Source organism: Pseudoliparis swirei, chromosome 16 (genome assembly GCF_029220125.1).
Source record: "Pseudoliparis swirei isolate HS2019 ecotype Mariana Trench chromosome 16, NWPU_hadal_v1, whole genome shotgun sequence".
Classification (NCBI taxonomy): Eukaryota; Metazoa; Chordata; class Actinopteri; order Perciformes; family Liparidae; genus Pseudoliparis; species Pseudoliparis swirei.
In genome coordinates this window covers 10,911,253-10,924,789 of record NC_079403.1, presented here as the reverse complement: position 1 = coordinate 10,924,789, position 13,537 = coordinate 10,911,253, and the positions used below count along the sequence as shown (strand labels likewise).

Sequence of the window (13,537 nt, the reverse complement as noted above, 5' to 3'; positions counted from 1 at the left end):
AACCATGTATTCTGGGAAAGGGGGGAGTGCACTTAAATATGAGCGATATATAAGATAAATTACTTCAGTTGGATTTTTATTGTTGTACATGTAGTTACATATTATTGTTTTATATTACATTTACTGTACCCTACAATCATATCAATGTTATATTTGTGTAACATTATGATAAACGTCCCTGCGATGCCACTTTGGTATATTGGTATCATTCACTGTCATGGCACCCTGACCAAGTGGACATTTAGCCGTTACGGGATCAAACTATCGGAGAAATATAACATTTATTCGGTTACTTGAGCAGAAATCGGGGTTTGAACTACTAAGTTGTTGTTTTTTGCTTAGATAATTCGTCATGGCGGGGGGCAGCACGGCTCAGAAAACATGGGAGCTATCTAACAGCATGCAGGAAGTTCAGAGCATAGACGAAATCTACAAATATGACAAAAAGCAACAGCAAGAAATCCTTGCCGCTAAACCATGGACGAAGGAGTAAGTACAAAACAGTCATGTTATATTTAGTCAAAGAGAGTTATGAGCTAAATGTTCGCTGTCGTGTGTTGTGTCACGGTGGGTTTATTTTTTTCGAAGAAACTCCTCGATAGCTTCACGACCTAGCATTGGCTTATTTGTCAACAGGGATGCGGCTCGCGTTAACTGCGTGTATTTACTCCCTAGCAGTGTCCCCAACATACACCTGGTATTGAGCCTTTGTCTTTCTTTTGAACCCGTAGTCATCACTATTTCAAGTACTGCAAGATCTCCGCCTTGGCCCTGTTGAAGATGGTGATGCATGCCAGGTCCGGAGGTAACCTGGAGGTTATGGGCCTCATGCTGGGGAAGGTGGACGGTGAAACCATGATCATCATGGACAGCTTCGCCTTGCCCGTGGAGGGCACAGAAACCCGAGTGAACGCCCAGGCTGCAGCCTATGAATACATGGCCGCCTACATTGAAAATGCCAAACAGGTCGGACACTGACTTTCATTATAGGGCATCACACAGATTTCATGACTGAGAGAGGATGAACCAAACGCTGTACACGCACTGTTCAGTTACATCATTTGGATTTATAGTTCTGTTTATTACTATTTGTAGATGTAATTTATTGCAAACATTAAAATAATAAAAAATTGGAGACATGGAAACATTTAATCCAGTTGTTAAAGAAACAATACTTCCTACTTTTGTTAATAATGTGAAGTAGACATACACCCATATGAGTTTAGAAGCTGATACCCAGATGTGATGTTTTACCATATAATTAAGGTTTATATATAAGGTATATCAGATTCAAATTTTAAAAATCACTACATGGTTAGCTATTTATTTATGATCTTTAGTTGTATTTCGCTCTTAAAGGCACCGTTGCAAAGCAATAAGCAGGAATGCTCTATAGTATTGTTTTAATTTGTGAACTGAGATCTGTCTGTCATCCCTCAGGTTGGCCGGCTGGAGAATGCGATTGGCTGGTACCACAGTCACCCGGGCTACGGCTGCTGGCTGTCTGGCATAGATGTCAGCACTCAGATGCTCAACCAGCAGTTTCAGGAGCCTTTTGTGGCCGTTGTGGTAAGACTCTGGAAATAGTAATAACCGTTATAAATTTCAAGCCAAATGCCTAGTTTACTGTGATTTCTAATTGCACCACATGAGTATGGTATTCAGGGTAGTAAACCATTTCCTTCAAACTATGACAAAACAAAATAATGTACATGTAACAGAGACGGGGATGGGGATGGGGATGGGGGGAGGAGATTACTGATTTATTGGTTGTAAGTTTTCCATGTAGTACTAATGAATATTATGCTATTTCAGCCATGTATGCCATTTACACTTCATTCGGTTGAGCGGTGCTTAAATGCCATGGGCGTCATGTAATTAAGTGTGCATTTTCAGCACACCGACAGCCACAGTAAAAATGCTCCTGGTTGCCGGATTTTAATGGTCCCTGGAGCTTTGTGTGACCCCTGACTTTGTTTTCCTGTTCTACTGTATCCTGCCTCCTTCAGATCGACCCCACTCGGACCATTTCAGCAGGGAAAGTCAATCTTGGCTCCTTCAGGACCTACCCAAAGGTAAAGCAAATACTGTAAACGGAGACGGTTCTCCTGAGAATATAATTCTAGTAGTAATTAAATAATTTGCGACTAATGATACATTTGCATGTGTGTTTTTGTTTGTACTTTTTACATTTGTATTTCATTGTTGTTTATGTGTTCTACTATATAAACTAGAATTCATTATTTTGTTATTGCCTGTCCATTGAATTTCTTTATTATTTATTTGTGTAATAATTATCTGGTTATGTTACAGAAAAGCTTTTTAGTTTGTTGGTAATTTGCAGTATTTCCTCTTTGGATGTTCAGGGTTACAAACCCCCCGATGAGGGACCCTCAGAATACCAAACAATCCCCTTGAACAAGATTGAAGACTTTGGTGTTCACTGTAAACAGTGAGTATTTATGTATATCACACTGTTATCACAATATTACCGATATTTATGATAAAAGTACTTATAACATACATCAAGTACTGAGATCATTTAATTTCTACATTGATTCGATGTTTTGTATCGTGTACTCTTTACTACTATATGACTGTGTTGTACGTGGCTAATGTTTTTGCTTTGATTTGTTTTATTTAGGTATTACGCCTTGGAGGTGACTTACTTCAAGTCCTCCCTTGATAGAAAGCTTCTGGAACTCCTTTGGAACAAATATTGGGTCAATACCTTAAGTTCTTCAAGTCTCCTCACGGTATGTAGACAACTTCAAAAAACTAAATGACTGCTAATTGTTTGACATTTTGATTTATGGTTGATTATTACACTATAACTCATTCAGACATTCGCTCACCCGCTTGTGATGTCATGATTTATTGCTGCTTAGTAGGTGAAAGTCTGTTTGTTGATTTTAGTAATGTGCTTAATCTAAACTTTTTAACATACGGGATGAATATTAAAGCTGGACCCAACTCCAGTGATACAGATGCTGCCGTGGTTCAAATGGATTCCTCTGCTCCCCCCTCCAAGTTCATTCTAAAGATTGAAATCCCCTCATGTGAATTCCCATTGTGGATGCAGTGACTCTGTTCCGAGCTTGACTAAACAGTCTAAATGGGCATCGGCCTTATCCAAACAGTAAGCTCTTTGGCATTCTGGATGAAGATGAATTGACTGGATGTCAAGGACGAGCTGCTCCTCGGGTGAAAGGCTTTGTCAGTTGCTACTCTGTCGCCCTAGTCAGGGGCCCCTGTGTCATTGTGTTTCAATTACCTTTCCCAGTGAAAACACAGCCTCACCTTAAGCAAACGTTTCACTGGCTTCTTTTCATTCAGCACAACACACAAAGTGTTCCTTCAGCTTGTTCCACAGATTTGCCGTTGTTCTGCAAAAGACTTTTTCTTTGTGTAAAGTCTGTTATCTACCTTCTCGTTAGCAAATTGTGCATGAATTTGTTTGTGCGTGTTTGTTGGATGGTCAGAACTCGGACTACACCACGGGCCAGGTGTTTGACCTGTCGGAGAAGCTGGAGCAGTCAGAGGCCCAGCTGGGCAGAGGCAGCTTCATGCTCGGCTTGGACACGCATGACAGGAAGTCTGAGGACAAACTGGCCAAAGCAACACGAGACAGGTACATCTTTCTCTCAGGGAAAAGGGCTGCAGACCTAAATGCAAACTTCCTTAATTAAGGGAACTATAATTTATTTTTATATTATAGATCCTAAAAAGAAAGTGATTCAGAGTATTACTTTGAACTCACTTCAATATATTTTATTACTGTGATATTTGATATTTGCCAAATTGATTTGTTGATAATAAATTATTGTCTGTATTATATTATCAATAACTTTAATCATGTCTAAGATGTGGTGTTTTCACCCCATTTTGACAAATTATTTTTTCAATTTGGTGCTGATGAAGAGAGTTGGTATTATATATTTTTTGTCAATTTAAAATATTGTCAAATTTTTTGCTTTTAGGGTTATAACCAACATAATTCTTAGCACAGATTTTGAACTGCAGATTATTTTCTCAATTAATGATAAAACGTTTTCCAAAAAGAAAATGATCTTATTTTATCTAACCGAAACCCAAAGAGATTCAGTTGGCGATGATACGAAACGAAGAAAGATTCAAACGATTAACCGATTATCAAAATAGCTGCACGTTTATTTTCTTGCAATCAATTACTGACATGGAATTAAAATTATTTCTTGATCTGTTTTTTTTTCTGTCCAAGTAGAGTGATTCAAACAGAACAAGAAAAATATTAACCTGCAGCACTATTACATTTGTTTATATTAGAATAATGGATTAATTAAATATATCTACGATTAAACCAACACAAAGAGCATGAACGTTCAGCATATGAATCTGTTTATTATTAGTAGTTACTGTAATATATGTTTCACAAATGGAGACACAGTGCTACAAATGACCACAAACCATACCGTCACTAGTTTTGGCCCCTGATCGTCTTCTGATACCAGTGTACGCTTTACATATCTCGATGTCATATCTGTTTTGCTGGGATAATTGAACTAATCACTATTTTTCATTCTGATTTGTTTTAGCTGCAAGACGACCATAGAGGCAATTCATGGCCTGATGTCTCAAGTCATTAAGGACAAACTCTTCAATCAAATCAACACTTCTGGCAATTAAACCTGGAATATGAGCTGATTTTGATTTTACCTGGAAGTTTTTTTCTTGTGCATGTGTAGAAATTATCGGTTTATGTTTAACTTCTATGGGTAGAATCTTGGGGTTGCTTTTTTGTTAAATTTCTTATTTTGTCCTATAAGTAGCTACGATTTATACAATAAAAAAAATTCTGAAAAAAATTGCTACTGCTTTCTGTGGTTAATTCACACAAACAATATTGTATTATTAAATGTTCTATTATGCAAAATAAAGCACACACATACACTTGCCTGGGTGTATAAGTTAGACATTTTTAATATATTACAGTGTTCTTAAGACGTGGAACTCTTGACGGCATTGTTTCCCTTCATGCTTTGGCTCTTACTTAAAAATCGTTGTGCATGTGCCTGTATTCTTCAGCAGGCTGACATTTGAACACACACACACCATGGTTGCATTTACTGCACAGCCTAACCTAGCACCAGTCAGTCATTCAAGTGTAGCCTGTCACAGCATTACATAATGGAACAACAAACTCAAGCTTCTGCACAGGCTCAAAAGGAATCGGCTGCAGTGTGTGGGACGTCTCTGCGGAGTCACTCCCAGCCCAGTTGGCTCTCGTGGTACACACTCCGGCGGAGTGACCACCGAGTTCAGGTTGTGGTGTGGCAGTGATGCAGCGCAGGAACAGAAGCCGCACACACTGGAGTCTATTCACCCAGCGCGTCTGCTCTCCGTCGAAGCAGACACTCACCGAGTCTGCCTATTTTTAAGGGCTGCCGCTTTGGCCTGAGTTTGCGTCATATCTTTTTTTTTCACGGTATTGTAATGGCTAAATGTATATTTTTGATGTCATGTATCGCTGAGGAGACAATCCCAGCGGGGCCGTGGAGGTGTCTGTTTTTTCTCATGTGCATAAGCTTTGGCACCACTTTCTATAATGATTTTCTTTTACTATTATTTGTGCCATGAGGGTGTTCGATGTAGAGGTTTAGAAGAGGAAACTTATTAGATTATATTTAATATAATTTAGAAATGTGAAATAGTTGAATAGGTGAACACAGTCTACTGAATAGCTTGTATTTTTGCCAGATATTTAAATGCATTACATGGATGACAGTCACAGTCCTGAGTAAGTATTTAGAGTATGCACTTCTAAAATAGTTTCACCTAATGTTTGGTCTTCCATAGTGATTTAAGTATCAGTGAAACATATTGAACTCGTTGGACATGTAAATATTGTGATTATCACCAGATGGACATTTGTATGCATGACTAAAGGTGGAATAAAAAGATATATGTAAATTCTAATCAAGTCAAATTGTGGCCAGCCAAAAATCCATTACGTGTGTATTTTATCCTACTCTTGTAAAAAAAAAAATAGTTTTCTAATTCCAAAGTATGTTCTCCATTAACATACAAACATATTTTACAGATTGCAGAGGAATTCCTTCTCCCTTGCTGTCCACACAAAAATGAAGGAGTGAATAACAACAATGACTGATATAAGAGCAGCAGATTGACAAGGCCCATGATTAATAGCTCTAGGTAGCTACAGTACTGAGGCCCTATAGATCTAATGACCCCACTAAGATCTGGAGATGTTGTGTTTAGTTTGGCTCTCAGAGGAATTAACCCCACAAGCATGGCCCCCGCCATGTGAAGAAGCTGGAGGTGCTACATTTCCTCTCCACCATGTGCTCCTGCATAAGTGGAGGCAAGTCACTCCTTTACAGGAAACCCAGGTCTTGACATGATATAGATTAACACTGCAGGGGTCACTGAGTGAAGGGGGCTGTGGCCCTGATTTGGTATGTGGTCTTGAAAGATAGCTTGGATAAATGTAATCTTAGCTGCAAAGTCAGAAAACGTAAACAGCACACATTTCAATCAACATTTAACGTTCAGACGGTGTGATTTGTGTGATGAGGTGTGATAAGTTACTTTCTTAAACTTTTAAATATATATTTATTTAAATTCCAGATCCAATAATAAAGCAATTTGGTTAAACCATCCATTTTGTCAAAACGACCATTTAACTATTAATAATTTAAATAATGTACTGTCAAGTCTTCCCCGAGCACTGCGATAACAGTTTGGGATGAAACTAAATACGTCAGTCTGGTTTCCATAGCAACATAATACCTTGCCACAAACAAAACAGCCTCCCGGTTCATTTCAATAGCTAACCTAAAAACAGTTTGAATAGCTCGCATGTCCACATTTTCTGAAGACGTCGAGAGGTAGGAAAGTGTAGTTAATAGTTGACATATTTCCAAATTCCGCCATATTGTGTGTTGCGCTTAAACTTTGTGAGTGGCTTCTAAGCTAGCTGTGAGTTAGCCATCGCTATCCAGTGACGTCATGTTTAGCTAACAACCTACGCGTTTATATTTCTGGTCCTCCCTCCCCAGCTGTGAACCGCATCCCCTCCGTTCACTCTCGCGTCTATTTCCAGTCCCTCCCCGCACGTCAGGCCTCCCGCTCCGCGCACTCCACCCGGACAGCCAGCACGAGGGTCGCCCTCTTTTCTTTGACAGTGATAAAGTGCTGGCCCCGAGCCCCCGGAGAGCAGAGGCCGCATGAGTTCAGCTAGCTAGCCTTTAGCTTCTGTTCAGCTGCGGTGGATCGATCAGTCGCTCTTGTCTCCTGTGACCTCGGCCTCACGCCTCGAGATCAAGGGTGGAAAATACCTGCCGTCACACCTCTACGTTACTCTATACCTTTCTCTACCTTACTCTACTTTTCTCTATTTTAGCTCCACACACTGAACGCGGTGCAATTTGCAGGTGAGGAGAGGCGACATATAAAAATGCTTCCTTGTTAAATCAAATTGTCATATCTCAATGTCAGGTCAAGCTAATAAACAAGCCCCATGGGTACTGGATGAAGCTCTGCTTCGTCTGCCAGGGGAATTCTAATCACAGTAAGAATTGAGTGCTCACCCGACCTTTGGCCTCTGAGCAAGTTTCCTGGGGAATAGTGATAGTCCTGGGTTTTCCTCCATCAATTATCCCTAATTGTGAATTGACAATTGGGTTTTAGGCCATTTAAAGTTCCGTACCGGGGTTAATTTGTCATTTGGGTCTCCACATGCTGAAGTAAAGTGGCATTATTACATTGTTATTCTGAGGAGCATTTGTTTCTGTCATTTGTTGTCCCAAACAGTTCTAGCCTGAACGCTCGGCTGAGGCTGAAAAGGATCCTCTGAAGCTGAGACGAGCCACCATGGTGCGCCTGACCACAGATCTGATTGCTAAATCTAGAAACCACTTCAAAAAGAGAAGGGGCCTCTCCTTCCCAGAGTACCTCAAGACACTCACCCACCTCCACTTTTTCAGCAAGAGCATTGAAGACATTGTGAGTGTGGTAGCAACGCTCACAATTTAGTGATATGCTGTTCATCTTATGTGCCTCACTTTTAACTTCTATTTTCAGGGGGATCTCTCCATGTGTAGAAACCTCACCGTTCTTTACCTGTATGATAATCAGATCACGCACATTTGCAACCTTGGCTTTGCCTCCAACCTCACCCATCTTTATATGCAGAACAATAACATCACTCGTATAGAGAATCTCTCCAATCTGCAGAAGCTCTCCAAACTGTGAGTAGACATCGTAGCCCGGTTGTTGCCCCGTGCTGTGGTCAAGTCAAAGGTGTGTGTGTGTGTGTGTGTGAACGTGTGTGTGGTTTTCCTGCTCTGTAGGTATCTGGGTGGAAACCGGATTGCTGTGGTGGAGGGCTTAGAGACCCTCTGCGAGCTCAGGGAGCTTCATCTGGAGAATCAGAGGCTGGCACCAGGGGAAAAGTTGCTCCTTGACCCCATGACTCTCCTCTCACTGGCGGTATGACCTATTTTTACACTGTTCAGTACGTGGAAAAATGAAGATGTGTGGATCTTCCTTTTCCCCCCCCGAATAATTGGGATCTCTTTATTGAAAATGTGATATTTTAAGTAAGCAAGTGGTTTAGAGGAAAGCGTAATTTACTTTTTTCATACACAAGCATATGTATGCAGGGTGTATTTACCTGGTTTAAAAGATCTCAGATTTCTCCGAGGCCAGTAATCCTTTTAAAAGCAGCAGTGTGCTGGGTTTCATGATGTCCGGTCTGTTTACTGCCCAGGCCATGGATAAACACACCAATAGTCTCAGCTTCTTGTTTGTTTGGATAATTAAAGAAATTGCTGATTAAATTTAAAGAGTTCCATCTTTTTATAGATGTGTCGTTATAGAACTTCAAATCAAGATGAATATTGAACACTACCTACAGTCCGATTTGGACGGTATCCTAATAGTTTAGGCGTATACAGAGAACACATTTAAATGCTTTAATTAAAATGTAATATACATAATTTTACCTTTTACTGAGTCACCTTGTGGTTTAACATTTGGCTTTGGCTTAGGGTTCGCTGTGTAATATATATTAGTCTGATTCTGTCATTGCAATAACTGTAACATGAACTCTTCTCTCTTCATGAACCTGAATGTGTTGCACAGGAATCTCTTTGTGTCCTGAATATCAATAACAACAACATTGATGACATCAGGGACCTGACAGTGCTGAAGGAACTCCAGCATTTCTCTGCTGCTGACAATATATTGTCCAATATGGAGGTAAATAAAGCTTCTTTTTTTCCTTTTTTTTTTTATGTACGTGAAACCAATTGAAGACTTGTTCTCCAGTGAAGTAGAAACTGCGCGTGGTGCTCAGTCCAAGTAAACAGTACCACAGCAACTCTGCATGCTAAGGTGTATTAAAGTCAACATAGCGGCTATGAGTGGATCGGGTCAACATTAACCTTGTTCTGTAGCTTTCTGCAGTGATGTGTGAAATGATATGGAGAACAGGGTTCTAAAGAACCAAATCCGGCAAATCCCGCCATCGGTTCCCAGTCTCCATGACTCTTTCAGGGTCAGAATTATTCAACAAATCAGCGAGCCAATCCCCTGAGACTTTTCTCGCTGACAGCTTTAAACAAGCACGAGTTTCTCTCTTTCCTTGGGAGGCTGATTTTTCCTCTCTGCCTCAGAATCCTCCATTTGATACCTTAAACCACGAGTCCTTTGCTTCATGGGAGATGCATCTGAGGCAGAGATAGGCGTTTGGCCTCTCTGACTTCCTTTACAAATAACCTGGGGGCTTTTTCACTATACGGTTGATAAAATCATTTAAAGGGGATAAATTATTCTTTCTTAGTGCCAATAAACACTCGGATGACACGTGGAAAGCACTTTAGAATTGACCACATTGCGGAGGCTACTTTTTCGAGACGGAAGATTTTCTTTTGTGAGCGTCAATGCAGGTAATTGCTGTACACGTGTCATTTTTTGCAGATATCTCCCATAATTTATACAACCCGTCTGCCACTATCGATCCTACAAAGACAGCCCTCCGAAGGATCAATCCCTTCTCCCGCGCCAGTTGCCCCGATCCCGGAGGAAGCGTTATGGATTTCTAAAATAGATTATGACAGGCAGTCAGCTAGGGTGACAAATGGGGAGCATCTTCAGAGACCGTGCGCTGTGTGCAGGGCAGAGAGGACAGGGGAATCGAAGCGCCGGTCAAATGCAGGTTCATAACTGGCCCATCATTAGTCCAGGCGAGAGAGAGCCGGCCGTGCACAGCGAGTATCCAGCCGCTGCTGTTCTCCACGCCCCCGCGTGAGGGGCAATTTGGCGCTGGGCTGCTCTTCAGCGACGGCCTTCTGAGTGACGGCCCTGACACGATCATTTATCAAAGCCTGGGAGCGCGCGGCGCTCAGGGGTCCCCTCTGAACTGATTGCGGCAAGAGCTGGAAAAGTGGAAGCGCTTTGGCCAAGACAGGAAGGCAATGAACAATCAGAGCGTGTCCAGAGAGTATTCATATTTCCAGGCTTGGATTAATGTGCCTTTAGATAAACATACAACTGGAGGCAACTCGCTGGAGGAGCCAGCCTCACACTGCCCCAGGAGGAAACGTGTAGTTACATGACACCGGCGACACTGTTTATTAAAATAGACGGATGTGTTGTTTATGAACTTTCCATTGGCCCTTGTACTCCACATTAGCATTCACCGATACCGAGTCTTTCAAAGTTTTCCTGATGTTTCTCTCAGATTGGTGATTATAGAAATGCATCACATTAGTTTTTTTTTTTTTTTTAAGAAAGTTGTCCATGTTTAGTTACTGAGCAGCTGCAGAGACACACTGTTTTGTCATTTGAACCGTTAGTTGTTAGAATGAACACACAACTTTCTCTTCTTGTGTACTTTCAGGAGTTGGAGGATGTGTTCAGCCATTGGCCTCAGCTGCTTCAAATGGATTTGGTTGGAAATCCTGTGTGTAAAAAAAAAAAGTACAGAGACCGCCTAATAACCGTGGTCCACAGTCTGGGTGAGTTGTTATTCATTTTCTTACTCAATGGCATCCTGATATCAAAATGTACTTTATTTCTTTGACTTGCCAGGGCTAATAATTAAAAAATCACATACTGATAAAAATATAAATTTACAATGTTCACTTTTGAATTTCAAACTAAATATTTTCTTTATTTAAATTTTTTTTTTTTAATGTTCTAGAGGTTCTGGATGGCAAGGAAATTAATGAGTTAACCAGACAGTTCCTTATTAACTGGAAAGCATCCAAAGAGATCAAGAATAAAAAGAACAACAAGCATTCGGTGACGGGATCGTTCGTCCCCTGTCCTTTAACAAGTAAATCATTCAAATATGTTCTTTTCAATGTACTGTTACATCTTTGCCCTCACAACCACAATTACCTGATTCATCTTTGGTTTTTACGTTTGTTATTCTTTACTTTATTGGACTTGGACAGATGTTACGCATCAGAATTTGTGTGACTTGTGCGTGTTCTCCTGAGGCTTTGTCTGCATTCCAGATGACTCTCACGCCGGTCAGGGTGGACGTCCGGCCCTCGTCTACAGCCACGCCAGCGTGCACAGATGGCAGCCGCAGACGTCTCTCAGGTCCAGAATCATAATTCACACAGATCTCAGTTAGCATTAAGAGGTGCACGTTTTTTGTCTCACTCCATTTCATTTCTTGCTAAATGTGGATATTAAATTAGCAGCTTTAACCAGCTGTCATACAGAATATGTGTCCCTCATGATGAAATGTACAAATTACGAGTGACGACAACTGCTAATAGGTTTGAACTCATCTTACATCCTGATCCATCTTACAATTACTCCTAAATTCAAGAAAAATATTTTTTTGATAAATTGGTTTATTTTTTAGCCCGTTTAGTTATTTTTATTTCCCTATTGTTCTCTTTATTAGCAGTGTTGTAATATCAGTCAGTCAATGGAACATTTACTACATTTTAGGCCACAAAGTAATAGTAGAAAATCTTCTTATGCGTGGTCTGACGATGCTTGTTGTTCTTTTGTTTTTTCTTCCTCTCAGAAATCGAACGGCACAAAAATTAAAGATTCCTACGAGCGGACATGTCATTCATGTGGCTCCCTCATCGCCCGTCTGCAGTCATGGGGATGCTTAAGAGGAACCTACCAGTCCACTAAAATACCCACCTCCTCCACACTTGCAGGGCGAACCCTGCTGCTCCTGGCACCTTCGTCATATTTCATGCTTGTACATTTATCAGAACAGAGAAGAGTCGCGGTCACATGGCTGTGATGTCCGCAGGCTCTTCATTATCCTTGACCTGGACTGGATTATAGGGCTTTAAATATTTTACTTATTTTTTTTACAAAAAATGTTTTGATTATATCTGTCTCTTAAATATACATTTCTATAAATGAATAAATAATCTGTTAGTGTTCGAAATGGATTACGAAATTAAAAGAGTTTAACAATGAATAATGGTTTGTGCACAATTCTTTTCCTCACTCGCACAGCTGGTTTATCTCTTAATTACCTTTTGGGGGTCTGAGGATATACATAATCTGTCCCCCTACAGTGATGCATTTTCTGTGGTGTGTGTGTAATTATTCTTCTGCAAGCATTCCGACAAATAAGTGAAGCAGGAGATGCAGAGTGTCACAATCTTAATGACCCCTCCACCCTGCCACTGGCTTTACAATCATCTAAAGCTAACAGCGTGCTTCTATTCAAACACTTGTGATAAATGACTAGTTCCTCTTTATTGGCAAACACAGTAACAATACGGATGTATTAATTATCATCGATGTTGCTAAATGTTTTAGTGAGGAACCACGTGTGTAACCCCTGAAAGATGCGGGGTTATTAGGGAAACAAGCTTATTTAACCTTCTGTTCCTCTGCCTTATAATTAGTGGCCCGCAGCAATACTTATACTCCATCCTTACAAAAACAATGTTTATTAAGAACAGTCCGAGGATGTGCATATTATGAATAATTCCTTTCATTAATTTGCCGACATCTCCGTTTGGAGCCTTGCAAATCAGAATGATTAATTTCTGAGTCTCACAAGAATTTCCTCAATGCCTGCCTGTTGATTGCTGGACTTTATTTATTAGCTGTTCCATTGGGATTGCAATTCTAGACACCCTGCAATTAGTCAAATGTTTTGCATATCAGCTTACACGTGTCAGCCTTTCTTCATGGTGTATTGCAAACAGCGTTTTGAAAGCGTAACCTTTATTTCTGACTATGACGAGCAGCTTTTTTAGATAATTTTGACTTTCTTCCCGTTGCCACTTTATGATAGGCTTATAAAGAAAATACAGGGTCAGGTTCGCAGCCAATTAGAGTGCGCAATGGCAGCGCGCATATCGGGGTTCAAGGAGGAGAGAGCCCTGCCTCTGGCGTTGAAAACTAGCCTCTGCTGCCCTCAGACAGAAATAAGTGAGGAAAGGGAAAGAGCCGTCTTCACTGCGAGGGAGTGTTGTGAGGCTGTGAGTGATTAATTACGTCGGAGCGAAAGACTTTTGGGGCTTTGTCTACCCGA

The 13,537-nt window shown here is 40.6% G+C and overlaps 2 protein-coding genes across 6 annotated transcripts; both read left to right on the top strand.

Moving 5' to 3' along the window:
* The first annotated feature begins 230 nt into the window (after window positions 1–230).
* On the top strand, window positions 231–4,847 carry cops5 (COP9 signalosome subunit 5). Its single transcript, XM_056433810.1, has 8 exons — window positions 231–489; window positions 732–966; window positions 1,441–1,569; window positions 2,010–2,075; window positions 2,367–2,452; window positions 2,645–2,756; window positions 3,483–3,631; window positions 4,575–4,847. Exons 1-8 carry the CDS (start codon window positions 353–355, stop codon window positions 4,663–4,665), a joined length of 1,005 nt encoding a protein of 334 aa, XP_056289785.1. The 5' UTR covers window positions 231–352; the 3' UTR covers window positions 4,666–4,847.
* Window positions 4,848–6,456: 1,609 nt separating this feature from the next.
* On the top strand, window positions 6,457–12,446 carry ppp1r42 (protein phosphatase 1, regulatory subunit 42). Of its 5 annotated transcripts, XM_056434113.1 has the most exons (10): window positions 6,461–6,887; window positions 7,403–7,433; window positions 7,813–8,004; window positions 8,083–8,249; window positions 8,352–8,490; window positions 9,145–9,261; window positions 10,904–11,021; window positions 11,207–11,341; window positions 11,508–11,613; window positions 12,053–12,446. In XM_056434113.1, exons 3-10 carry the CDS (start codon window positions 7,873–7,875, stop codon window positions 12,144–12,146), a joined length of 1,008 nt encoding a protein of 335 aa, XP_056290088.1. In that variant the 5' UTR covers window positions 6,461–6,887; window positions 7,403–7,433; window positions 7,813–7,872; the 3' UTR covers window positions 12,147–12,446. The 5 variants fall into 5 exon arrangements, with proteins under 5 accessions (XP_056290090.1, XP_056290093.1, XP_056290088.1 ...); XM_056434115.1 differs by having other exon boundaries at window positions 6,457–7,433; window positions 11,508–11,656; window positions 12,053–12,133; XM_056434114.1 differs by having other exon boundaries at window positions 6,462–7,433; window positions 11,526–11,613.
* The last annotated feature ends 1,091 nt before the right edge of the window (window positions 12,447–13,537 follow it).